Source organism: Oryzias latipes, chromosome 6, assembly GCF_053564925.1.
Source record: "Oryzias latipes strain Hd-rR chromosome 6, Olatipes_Hd-rR_3.1".
Lineage (NCBI taxonomy): Eukaryota > Metazoa > Chordata > Actinopteri > Beloniformes > Adrianichthyidae > Oryzias > Oryzias latipes.
Window position 1 is genome coordinate 9,942,683 of NC_136242.1, and position 13,597 is coordinate 9,956,279.

At 40.7% G+C, this 13,597-nt stretch overlaps 1 protein-coding gene across 1 annotated transcript; it reads left to right on the forward strand.

Annotated features, from left to right (window-relative positions):
- The first annotated feature begins 12,937 nt into the window (after nt 1–12,937).
- On the forward strand, nt 12,938–13,597 carry c6h11orf96 (chromosome 6 C11orf96 homolog). The gene has a single exon (XM_078948414.1). The coding sequence runs from the start codon at nt 13,080–13,082 to the stop codon at nt 13,446–13,448; it is 369 nt and encodes a 122-aa protein (XP_078804540.1). The 5' UTR covers nt 12,938–13,079; the 3' UTR covers nt 13,449–13,597.

Sequence of the window (13,597 nt, forward strand, 5' to 3'; positions counted from 1 at the left end):
AAAAAGAAAAATAAGTAAAACATTTAAAGATGAATGTAACAATGATAAAGCATGGATAAAGTATAGAATTTGTCTAAATAAATCAGACAACTGAACTGATTTAGCCAAAACCAAAAAACTTTAGAAACAAAAAACAAGACAAAATACTTCATCAATGCAAGTATTTTGTATAAAATAATCTGGGAGCTGTTTTGAAATCGCTCTGTTCTCACTGCAGAATAATGGAAACCATCACCATACTGACACCATACATGACTTCCACTGCCTCCAGCCCCCTGAACCTGTTTCTCCTCTGTTGGTTTCACCACCCGATTTGAATTTCATGTTCACAGACACAACATTAGTGGTATTTACCAAGAAGGTCACTCTGAGTTGTATAAGAGCTGTGTGTGTTCTAGGAGACAATCTGTTCCTGTAAAGCTTACAAAGATGGATCCACCGTCAGCAGACTCTTATCATTTGCACAAACACAGTCTGGACTGAAATCTCATAGCAACGTCTCCTTTTCATCACATGTTTAAAAAAAAAGCCGCTTCAGCCACTAAGACACTGTCTTTGATTGAAACAAGCAGAAACAATTAGGTATTAAAAGGCTAAATACAATCTCAATATGTTTGGTGGCTCGAAAAGTTTTTCCAGTTATTTAATAAAAATAGAAAAAAAACAATGATTATTTATGTAATCCTTCTCAGACCTATGAAGTCGTTTATCAGGGGGTGTTCTGGGCCAGGCAACATAAACAGACGTGTTTCTGGATGGGAGTAATTCCTAGTTCCCCCAGTCTGTCTATAAATAACTGCTGTGTCCCCATGTTGTCTCACTGTCTCAGTCAGGGAGACTGAGATGGGGGGGAAGGTTAACAGGAACAAACCCCTCCCAAGATGATGGCTGCTTTCTTCTCCATATTTGCTTTGCTACTGATGTGAACCAGTGCTAAGGCTTCTCACTTTGCGTGACAGCTCAAGTTTTTTTGGGATTCTCCACATCACAAGAATGAGATGATCAATCTTTAAAAAACAGGAAAGGTCAAACAGTTCCCATCTTTTACTGTAGAAGCTGTCTGCAATGTTTTCTTTTGAGGAAGCCCAGTGTGGATCCACTAACAAACTCTCTTATTTTCTTAAGTTTGCTGTACTGAACAAGGACGGCGGCACAGGAACTGTGCCTGGTCGTGGTTCTGTGTTATGAAGAACGCACAAACTGACTTAACAACTTTGACTTCACTGCAGTCAGCTGACATTTAGGTTGGCTTGGTAACAGGAGTGCCCCATCACAGCAGGAACAGGGAGATTTACTGATGTGGGAATGAGTCCTGTGGCGTGTACCTCTCCTTTGTGACCCTGTGATCCTGCTTAATGAGTTTTCCTAAGTCATCCCTCTTTCTGAATTTTTTCTCCATCCTCCTCTTTTAACATAAACTCTAGAAATGACTTTTGTAGCATTATATTTGTATTTTCACACACAAAACAAATATGACCCGGCATGACACTAAATAAATATAAATAAATTGAAAACTGAGTATAATATCTGTTTTGTGATCAAAAGCGCTGTTTTAAGTCATCAGAAATTCTAAAAAAAGAAAAGAACATTTTATCACGTGTCATCTTGAAAGGTTAGATTAAAGTTAAATTGCAAGTAAAAATAGTTTTTTAGTAAAGTTCAGGAGTTTTATTTTGCTCTCTAACCAGCTTTCAGGAAAATATATTCCAATCTGATAAGTAAAAAAACGTTTTGCTAATTGCAGATGGAGTATTTTTTTAAAGTTATGCTGCAGTAAAAAAGAATCTGCACTCTGGACTTTGAACCTTTAGCTGTAACTTGTCATCGACTTTATCTACTTGGATTGTTATTTTAAGTAACTGTATCACACAGATAGCAGTCCTTCAGCTCCCTTACAGGCTGGAGAGGCCTATTTGTTTTTCCATTTCTGTCTTTCTTTGAACTGCTTTTCCCAATTGATTGCTTGTTTGATTAACTAGCTGGTTAATTTTTTCCCCTCCTTGCAATGATGTAATTTCATACAGGTAATTATTAAACTTTGTTACAAATCAGATCATTTTTGGTTCTCAAAAACAGCTGTTGTATTGTGGTATATTTTGCTTTTCAGAGGAACTAAAGCTAGTTTTTGTGCAGATGATCACACTAGGTGGAGACTGCTTGGATCTTGGGTTTGTATTCTGAACTATAATTATAATAATTTGAAGATCAGTAGTCTTTTGTGTGACTCTGTGACCACATAACCACTTTAACTCGTAACTCACAGTGAATCTTAGTGAGCAAAAGTGGTTGAACACACTGTGAGGAGAAATAAGTCATCCATGGAAAATAGTTTGTGTTTTTTTATGTTCACTTAGCTGTTTGTTTAAAGCTTTTTAAAGGTTTTCTTTTACTCTCATGTACATATTTGTGTGTGTCTTTTTCCTAACTTTCTCCAACTCTTCTATCACAACAAGGCTTTCCTATTGAACGCTCCGCTCTCTTGTCGGACTTTGGCTGCATGGGCTGACATTAGACAGAGGAACCGAAAATATTAACTCTAGTCTAAAGTGTTTGTTTAGACTAAAACACTCAGACAGTTAAATCTAATGTTAAGAACTCCAATAGGCTGCTTAATGTAGATATTCTAATAGTTATACGGCAGTTCCCAATGAAAACATGTGGAAGAAATACTAAGACCTAAACCATTAAGAACAGTTGGAAGATGATATAAAAACATTAGATTACTTGTGTACCTAATATAAACTAGTATTCAAGTTTGTATTTTTAAAATATAAAAAAAAGTACAACAAATGCTCTTTAAATTTAGAAATTTTGTGTTTACTTTCAAAGGCTTTTGTTAACTTTTATTCATTTGCTTTGTTTTTTATTTTTTTCTGACCTAGAGATTTCTGAATCAGTTACAGGTAAGTTTCATGTTATTTTTTCTTAACAGGCCAATCCACCTCGTGATTACCTTTAACTTCCACATGCACAGGAACTGCAGGCAAAGCAGCAATCAAAGTGCTATTATGCAGTCTGTAGAGACAAATGTCAAGTGGAATGTCCTGTCTGCATAATGATCATTTGAGTTTAATGCTTTTGAGTCTATCAATGGTAATGAGCACCTTGTAGATGTTATTGACCTCAGTCCACAGCAGCACAAACATGGTTTTCAATTTAAACAGGGAAATAGTTTAGCTTATATTTACTGAGGTACACAAAGTGCTGCATTTATGTCTCCATTTTACATTTTTACACCAACCAATAAAAATAAATATTATTTAGATAACCTGAAACCAGCTGTTTTTCATACCCTGCAACATGTTTGCTTAAGATGACTGGGTCAAGTACAATGCTGTGGATAAAAGGTACACCAGTGCAAGTATAAATATAAAATCAATTCTTGTGTTAAAGTAATAAAGTTATTACTTTTTAAAATAATTTACTAAAATAATAAAATTACTTTATTGAAAGAAATTGGATAACAACTTTGATGTTATTTTGATTTGATTTGAAATGGTTTATTTCAAGCAATTAAGTAGAAATAATACACAACAGCAATATAAACATCAGTTATACATTCATACAGTAACTAATCAAACTTAGGATAATTAGACATACTAATAAATATTGCTTGAAAGGGAGTGGGAGGAAGCGAACTTATATAATCCCACCCCGATTATACTGTAACCATTTTATTACATGATTTATCAATATCCGGTTCCCAGTTTTTATCAGACAGAATTAAAAATCATAAGATATCGATAAAGCACATGACAAAGATGTTATAGGAAATAACACAAAGCCTCTGCTGATGATAGATGTTTATTTATGCATTTGTCGCTATAAAACAACAAAAATAAAATTAAGGCAACAAAAGAGGTCAGATAAAAGAAAATGTCCGCTTAGAAATCTTTTCAAGTGTTTCTGAAATGTCGAATGAACACTGACAAGACACCAAGACAAAAATTCTTCTCAAGTTTTAATTGATGTTTTTTTCTTATTAAAAAACATTGCTTTTTCCTTCATTTATGGAGTACATTCTGTGACATAAACTTTTATTAATGATGGAATTTTCATTTTAATTTCAAATACCAGTATTTTGATTTCCCCTTCTTTCTGGAGAGAATGAGACTCAAATTTTATATTTTCAAAATAGAGACTTTAAATAAATAATAAAAAAAAAGATTTAAAAAAAAAAAACCTTCTACAAGTGCCAACTGGTAAGAAAAGTAACTAATTCTTAGATAAGTCAATATAGTCTGTTGGACTTTTCTGTCACTGTGTTCACATTTTTCAATAGGTACGGTTTTTAAATGTATTTCTACTTTTTAATGGGATTTTGTTTTTCTTTATCTTATATTTATGTAATTGCTTCACTATTTTCACATTGTTACATCAACTTTTGATTAAAATGCATTATGCTTCAGTAAATAAAAATGTTTTGTGATAGCTACAACTGATCATAACAGAAAAGTCCAGTTAAAAACTGAAATGGAGTAAATAAAAAACAACAGTGTATCATTTTATGAGGTGAGTTTTGGGGAGGAACCCAAGCAATGTTAATCAAGAGGAAAACTCGAGGGAAAATCATTCTAGGCTACTATATTTGTTGTTCTCTGCTGGAGGTATTTTCAGGATACACTAACAGTTTTCATACTCTAATAAAATGACATATTTGTAATGCCAGAAATGACGGAAGGGCACACAAAAATAATCTAAAAGAATGGGTAAATGGAGGCAAAAATGATGATAAATATAAAATCAGTTTGGCCTAATAAATACTTTTTAAGTTTTTAAGTGTTGAAATGTAAGCAGTCTGTTTTTTTTTAAAGCTTGTTTTCTTCGTATTAATTCAAGTTTAAAAGAGACTTTTTTTCTTTTTTCTTTTTTTGGTGCCCAAGTTATGTGTGCTGGATTGTTTTTTTAAGATGACAACTTCCAGAGCCCGTTTTCTTATTTTCCACGAACTGGTCAAGAAATCGCTTTGAGCAGTTTTGATTTTTTTTTTAAACTCCATTGTTTAAAATAGAGTGCATTCCTTTAAAAGTGTTATTTTAAAGTTGAAGTAAAGCAATAGATTAAAATGTATAAACACATGCTAACATTTTCTGACAGTTGTTTTCACCAACCCATGTCCTTTTGTGGAGAACATGCAGCCGCAGTGTCTGTAACAAAAACAAGCAGGCCCAGTAGTTTCCTCTACAGCACACATGTCCTGTGTCACAAAACACATGCAATAAACGCGTTCATTTACAAAAAATGAACCAATCAGCATCACATGACCAAAAAGACATTTAGACTCTTGAGTACCAACTAGACTGGGATGTCATTTAATTGGCAGCTGTTGACCTTAAATCTGCTCAAAATAGAACAAAAAGTATTTACAAGTTTACACAACCTGCTTGTCCATCCACAAAGTTCATATGACTGTGTGTGCGCTGTGGAAGATTCAAAACATGACCTGACCTCCATTTTTAACTCCCCTGAGGTGTTACCATAGGAATGCATGACAGAACAGGGGCATTTTAGCATCACTCCAGAGAAATCTGCAACCTCTGCAAAAAGAGGCATGTGGTCATAGCCTGTAATACAGCCATGTTAATCCCTTCATGTAATGGCTGATCCACACAATACTGGCAGTTCTGGCGGTGCAAATTTATATCAGTGTGTAAGAATGATATTTTGTTTAAGTTTTAGCTTTCTTGTTGTTTCACCCATAGACGAGTCATTACAATCCAACCAAATAAATCTGTCAGAGGCAAATTGTTAATTGAATCAACCTGTTAAAAATTCATTTCAAAATAAAACAAATTGATAATATTGATCTTGGAAATACCATTTGGATTTAGGCATGGTTTATTTTACTGTAACATAGAAGCGACTAAGTGCCATCACGCGGACAACAAACATGTGATGGTAGCAAAAAATGATCAATCCATAATTCCTTTCCCAATTTGAATTTATTAAAGTCATGTGACCATACAGTGTGCTAGAATGTTCGAAGAATTTTCCGTTTGTATTATTTAAATGTAGAAAAACAACAGTAGGATGAACTTTAGGAAACTAAAATGTGAATGGATTTGTCACTAAATCTTGTTTACTTGTTTGTTTTTGCACTTATTTAATTTACACTTGATTATCTTGCTAAAAATACAAGAAATCTGGAAAACATCACCTACACTGTTCAGTACCAGGTATTTTATCTCTGAGTCTCAATGGTTGAAGTTTTGACTAGATGCCCTGGATCCATTTTATGTAAGAGAATCAGATTGTTTGAATTGAACCAATATTGACTATGAATCGTATCGTCAACCTTGAATTGAATCTTTGCTAAAATAAATCTTTTTTTTTTTTTTTTTTTTAACTTGTCCTGTCCAACAGCTAGGCAGGCAGATGAGAGCTGAGGGCCTCTTGTGTTGGACATATTTTACTTTAAGAAGAGGGGTTATTAATCTTCAGACAAACCAAAGGTGTGACTGAACAAACCCCTTTTGTAATTGAGGCCAAACTTTATTCATTTCAACCATGATTGAAAATCTTTGGTGTTGGACCGGACGGAAAAGGAAAGAAGGGAAGAAGAGGGAGGGATGTCAGGGGGGGGGGGGGGGGGTGATAGTGAGAGGGGGGGTAAGACCATGAAGCAGCATAGAGCAGACAGGTTTACTGGTTGTTTATCGTTACGGTACAGTTCCAATGTAGTACAAAAAGGGCGGGGCCTGTTCACACACACTCAAATATTATCAACACACCTGCTAGCTGCAAGAAATGTTCACATGTCAACATGTACACAAAACAGATAGTGTTCACACACGCATACTTATGCCTTTAAACCAACTAGTGTGAAATCTTTCATTCATTCAATCATGCAAACTATAAGTGCAAAGGTGAGCTAACACCTGTGCTCAGGTGAGTGTTTATGTTCTTCTAAAATGGATGGTGGAATGTGAAAAGAAGGAAGAGGAGCGCCCAGCCACCCCCACACCCAGACCCCCGCCGCAGCAGCAGCAGCGGCAGCCGGAATTCCCCCAACGCCACACAGGAACAGGCAGGGAAAACCGCCCCCCGGGCGACCAAGACCGCCACCCAGGCCAGGGCCAGCAGGACCGCCGCTAGGCCCCCAGAGCCAGAGAGCAGGGAGGCGCGGAGGGAAAGAGAGCGCCGCCCCAGCCCAGCCAGGAAAGCAGCCCCCCCGCCGCGCCGGAAGAGCCCAAAGCAGGGCCCCACCGGAGAAGGACGCCCACAGCCCCAGACGAGCACCCCACCACCACCCAGGAGTTCCGGGCATCCCCCCGCCCAACCCCAGGTACGAGCCAGGACCCCCCAAGGGAGACCCGCTCCGCACTCCAGGCAGCCACCCACCCGGCCCACGGTTGGTCCAGGGAGGAGCAAGGCAGGGGGGAAAAAGGGTGGCCCACAAGGGGTGTTATAAATATGGCCCGACCAGGCTCAGCCATGTTGGAAGTTTGGCGGGGCCCAGCGCTCAGGGGCAGGGACCAGGACCCACCCCCCAGGGCCACGAGCACCCCCGGCTCAGGTGTAATATGAACCCCCCCACCGTGCGGAGAGAGCACCGCCGGGCCCAGGGAGCCGGCACCCAAGGGACACGGCCGCCATCGCCAAGGGGCCCGCACCCCCCACCAGGGAAGGGGTAGGGGACAGATGGACCCAGGTCCCCCCCTTCCTTGCAAAATGTGTGTGCGTGTATGTGTGTTTGAGAGGGTGTGTGTGTGCATGTGTGTGTGTTTATGTTGGAATGTATATATTGAAGGGGGAGGGGTGTGTGTAGTAAGGGGGGTGCAGTTAAAATTGGCGAGTAGGGCACTAAGGGGACATCTCCTGATTACTCACAGTGATGTCCCCCCACCCTCCCCACCAAGGGGCCCTAAATGTCTAAGGTGCGGTTAAAATTGGTGGGTAGGGTGCCAGGAGGACATCTGCTGCTTGCTTGCAGTGATGTCCAAGCACCCCCCCTACCAAGGACCCTACATGTCTAAGGTGCAAATAAAACCGAAAGAGGGGGGGCCCACTCCATACGGCAACCATAGGAGGGGGGCCACTGCCAAGTAACCCCCCCCCCCCAAGGCGCATTGCAGGCTAGACCCCCCCACCCCCTCACCCTAATATGAGGTTATATGAGGAAGGGGGTAAGTTGGGGACAGCTGGTCGACTGTGCCCCTGTGGTCAAACAGCTGTCCCCCAGCCTCCCCCCTCCCCCCAGCAAAGGGGCCAGGGCCACCCAGCCCAAGGGCCCCACCCCCGGAGGGGCAGACACCCCAAGCCCGGCACCACCCACCCCACACAGAGAGAGAGGAGCCAGAAAGCGTCGCCCCCCCCCGGGGCAAGCCCAGGCCCCCACCCCCAGACGCCGGCCATAGAGGAGCTCTGGTCAGGCCTCGACGGGACCGAGGAGGCCAACCGGCCGAGGCAACCACTGATTGCCTCAGCGGAGACCCCGACCCGCTAGCCCCCCGACCCGTACCAATAATGCCCCCCCCCCTCCCCCCCAGAACGCCCCCCCACAGGACAGGGCCGACAAGCCCCCCACCCCACACCACCCCAGACCCCGCAGCCGAAGCGGATGACACCCAGAGCGACCGGGGGCACCGAGAGGGTTGTCCCGTCCCGTCCCAGAGCCAGGGAAGGGCCGATCCCAGCCCCAGGTGCAGATGGGCAGCCCATCCGGAGCCGCTGCCCCCCCCCCGAGCAGGGCCCCCCGCCAAACCCCCCCAGCGCAGGCAAAGGGACCACCCCCCCAAGCCAAGCCAGACCACCACCACACCCCCCCACCACGCACCCCCACATAAAAAATAAATCTTAACATCCCTGCTATGGAGGCAATGTGGTGGAACACCACTCCTCAAGTCGCATCTAAAACTAAAATCTAATGGCAGAAATCAATTTTCTTCTAAAACTGCCTTTAACAGTCAAATGAGCTTATAATGCTGATGAAATAATTATATCATGTGGTTTTCTTTTTAAAAAAAGACCTTTTCAATTAAATCAGCATTGAATTTGGCATACATGATGGATTTTCCACATCAGCAACTCTTGTATTGAGTCATACATTCTTTGATCACCGTCTGACCTTCTTGGAACTGAACCAGGTCATTTTTCCCAGCCCCGGTGGGCCCCCCAACAGCAATGACACCGATAAAAATAGTCCTTACTGTAACAGTTAAGATGACACGACATGCCTACTGGAAGGCTGCTGATGAGCCTGTGGTTTTCTGTTTTTGTTTGTCGGCTCTGACGTTTACTACAAGGCCTTACCCATAGGACACATTCAACAGACCCCATTCCCGGTGTTTTCCAAACGCAGGCCACGGTCATGTTATTAATCTGTTGATTTTTAGCAACAGAGCGTTTAGTTGAAAACTATTTCAGATTTTCCCTCAATAGTATTCACTAATTTCACCAATACCACCCACATAGATTACATGCAGGGGTTGCACAGTGATGTAGTGGTTAGCACTCTTACCTCACATGAAGATGGCCCTGGTTCATATCCCTTAAATCCTTTCTGTTTGGAGTTTGCATGTTCTCCCTGTACATGCATTGGTTTTCTGGCACTCCAGTTACCTCGCCCAGTCCAAAAACATGCTATATAGTTTAATTGGTGTCTCTAGATTATCCATAGGTGTGTGCGAAGTTGTGTGGCCATGCAATGGAATGGCACCCTGTCCAGGATGTACCCCACCTTCACCCAACAGTAGCGGGGACAGCCTCCAGCAACCCTGTTACCCCAGAAGCGAACAAGTAAGCATTAGGACAGGGGTGTCAAACTCATTTTCACCAAAGGCCACATCACTTTAGTGGCTGTCCTCAAAGGGCCAAATATAACTTATACATGTAACTACCGGTAAATGTAATGAAAAATAAAAGTAACTACGGTACTCCTTAATGTTAATACAATATTTAAATGTTTGTTTCTGCTTTTGGGGAAAAACCTGCACTGAGCTGCATCTTGGGAGTCAACTGACTTTGAACCCACTTGTATTTCTGTTTGGAATAAACAGTGGGGCTCCCACATTGCCTGCAGGTGATCAGAGGATCATTACTTTTTCAACTTTGCTAGCTCGACGCCTCATTCTTCTTAAGTGGAAAGATGCTGCCCTACCCACTTTCTCATATTGGATTCGAGATGTGCTTTACCATCTTAAACTTCAAAAAATAAGATTTACTGTGAGACGGTCAGAGCATAAATTTTATAAGGTATGGGGACCATTTCTCAACTTTTTTAGTCTACCATCTACGAGTGTGACAGAATGATGCCCCCCTTTTTTCTCTCTCTCTTTTTTTCTTTCTTTTCTCTACATGTATTGATACATTTGCACTTTACTTATTTTTTTTTTATATATATGCTATTTCATCTATACTGTGACTGATTTTATATATTCATGTTTCTCTCTGCTGATAACATGTACCATATCATTTTCTTATAGTTTCTTTACTTAAATTGATATTGGTGTGTATGTCACTGACAGCAGCAGGGGGTGGGGGACTGGGTTTTGAATTTGTTTGTATTGTGTTTTAAAACTGAAAACTTAATAAACATATAAAACACTAAATGTTTATTTCTTATAAATTTTTAAAGTGACAATTCCAGTTGCATAGAAAACATAAGTTTGCTTGTTACTCTAGCATAAAGCATCCTTTTAAATTTGATTCTGTCAGGTTAGGTTATATGGACAGTGTTTAAGTCCTAATGTATAGTTGCCCAATCCGATAGTTTCAAGTCTGATTCCCCCTAGATATGAATAAATACACAACAAATTTTTTTTTTTTTTTTTTAAGAAATCAAAAACTTTTATGATCTCGTGGGCCACATAAAATGACATGGAGGGCCACATTTGGCCCGCGGGCCTTGAGTTTGACACGTGCATTAGAACATGGATGGATGGATGGCATTCACATACAGCATTTATAGCCATAGAAAATGCTGATCGGTCCTAATTTAGTGATGAGTTATTTTAATATAAAACTTTTAGTGAGCAGCTTTAATTAAATAAGAAAAAAGAAATTGAAGCGTAAAAATGGCTTTAAGTTTCCTGCATCACATGTTTGGCAAAAAAAGGAATAAACTTATATATTGCTTTTCTAATTTCGTTGTGGTCCAAAAAATATTGTGTTCGGCTCAAAATTTACCCCTTTTCAAGTGTGAAAACGGATCAATTTTGACCCAAACACAACATATGGGTTGAAGTCATAGGGCCCGTTCAGACATATTCACGCACTGATGAAAACAGAGTCGTCATTTAAAGTGCTAACCAGACCAGGAGGAATGAAAGGTTCAGTGTCTTGCCCAAGGACACTTTGACACACAGGCATCAAACCAAACATACAACCTTCCAATCAGAGGTTGACCACTCTTCCTCTACACAACAAGTTAGAGAGGGATCATGAACGTGTAATAAAGTAGATCAAAGTAAAAAAAAATAAAAAATTAATAAAAATGTTTCTCATCTTGTCTGGACTCTCTTTCGAGTCACTGTTTGTCTTCTTTTATAATTAACACTGCTATCAAAGAAAAGGTTCAAACCCAACTCATTAAAGAAGACTTTACTGTAGAGATGAAATAAACGTAAAATATGGGACATTGCCGTGATGACTTTTTTTATTTAATAAAGAATTTCTCTTTGAAATGCTGCATGTTCACATCTGGACTGACACTGATGCCTTTGAGTGCTTCAAGCGCTTTGTTACCACATCAACATTTTGCTAGTTCACATTTTTTACAAATTAGAAAAGTGCGTCACTTCAGCAATTCTTAAATATAATGACGAAATCTATACAAACAGAGATGAGGTGTTTTAAGTTGTAAAGCAGAATTGAACTTGTGGGACAAACTGTGGTTTATAGGTAATGTAAGGTAAACAGGTCAGACAAAGTACTTTTGATACAATTTCAAACTGTTTAGTTCCAACAGTTAAATAAAAAGGTTTCATGGAGCAGATTAATGATATCTTTTGAAAAACAAATGTTTGCTATGTTTCTGCAAATATTCCCAAATCCTCAACGTGAAAAACCCTGAATTATGACAAGTTACATCCATGTGTGATTAATGCAAGAACAATTCCATTGACCTAAAATATAACCGAAATGGAAACTGTCTCTGATAACTTTGAACTACTTTAATAAACTTGGAGTTTCTTTTCTAAAAAATGCTGTTGATACTGATTTAAATGGGTTAATTAGTCAGCATTAGCTGGTTACAAAGGCACTGCCTCTCAGTGAAAAGACCCCTCTCTTTACTCAGATCACGTCGTCTCTGATCTGTGCAAACTCTACGTAAAGCAGCACATGAGAGACACAAGACTAATGTAGCATCAACACAGAAAGCTGTTGCTATTTCCACTATTTTTCTGTACGAGGTCATGTTTACATGTTTACAGTGGTAACACGGTAGAGCTGCCTGGAATGTGTCTGTCAAAACACATAAGACAAGCCAACCTTTTTTAGCTTACAGAACCCATTTTCACCACAGTTCAGTGTTTGCGGTCTAAAATGCTTGAAGGTGTCTATGACCATTACTAGACTGAGACTGCTTATTATAAAGACCAATGTGAAAAGAGAGTCTGAACAGATTGTGAGACATCTGTTCGAATTTAAATTCACATCTCTGTATGTGTGTTTACAACAAATTGGTGGAACATACACCTAAGAAGAAAAACACACAACCCTTATCGCCTCATTTGTTTATTTTAAGAGGTTGACTCCTGCAGTGGCGAGAAGGAGGGGAGTGGGAGGGACCTGGCAGGCTCAGAGAGACAGAGCGAGACTGAGGACTGAGGCACTATAAAAGAGAAAGCCGGGGCTGTTGGTGACATTAGCTTCAGCTGACTGAGACTGGCACTCTCAATTTAAGATACAGAGCACAGACTGCAGACTCCAGCAGAGACTGAGGAGATATAAAGCTGCTTTTTTTTAGAAAGACAGGTTTTTTTAGAAGCTTCTGGACTGATTAACAGATTTTTTTAAGTGGAATTCTGATTCACTCCACAGAAAGATAAGTTTGGTCATCGTTTCAGACCTGAAAAACTAAAGCCTTGTTCTGGCTGTTTTTACACCTGGTGTACCTTTTTTTTTCTAAACCTGCAATGGCTGCAGTACGTCAGATGGAGACCACTGGCTTGCATGTCCTTCCTGCTCATCTTATGTCTTCTGCTATGGAAGAGTTCCCCCAGCAGCTGCCTGTGCCAAAGGGCCCAACAAAGGGCAAGAGCCGCTTCCGCCGACCTCGGGAGGCTCGCTTCAAAACCCAGCCCGTCACCTTTGCTGAAATCGCAGAGGTGGAGGAAGAAGGCTCCTCTCCCCTGGAAGAAGAAAGGGCCCGTCGCTCCTTTTTGCAATCCTTGGAAAACCTGCGGCGAAGCACACAGGCCCTCTACTGCCCACCAGCTGCCCATCGCAGCTCAACCCCAACACAAGCCAGCCTGGACTCCAGCGACTCTGATTCAACCCAGTAAAGCCTTCAGTTTTCCCATCTCCTCACTTACATATTCCCTGCTTAGTCCCTGGACAGGGGCAAACTGAAGTGAACCGAGCTGGTCTACCCTTCAGACTGCCTGAGCATGAACTGCTGCTGCCATGCAACAGTCTGACCTTTGCATACTAA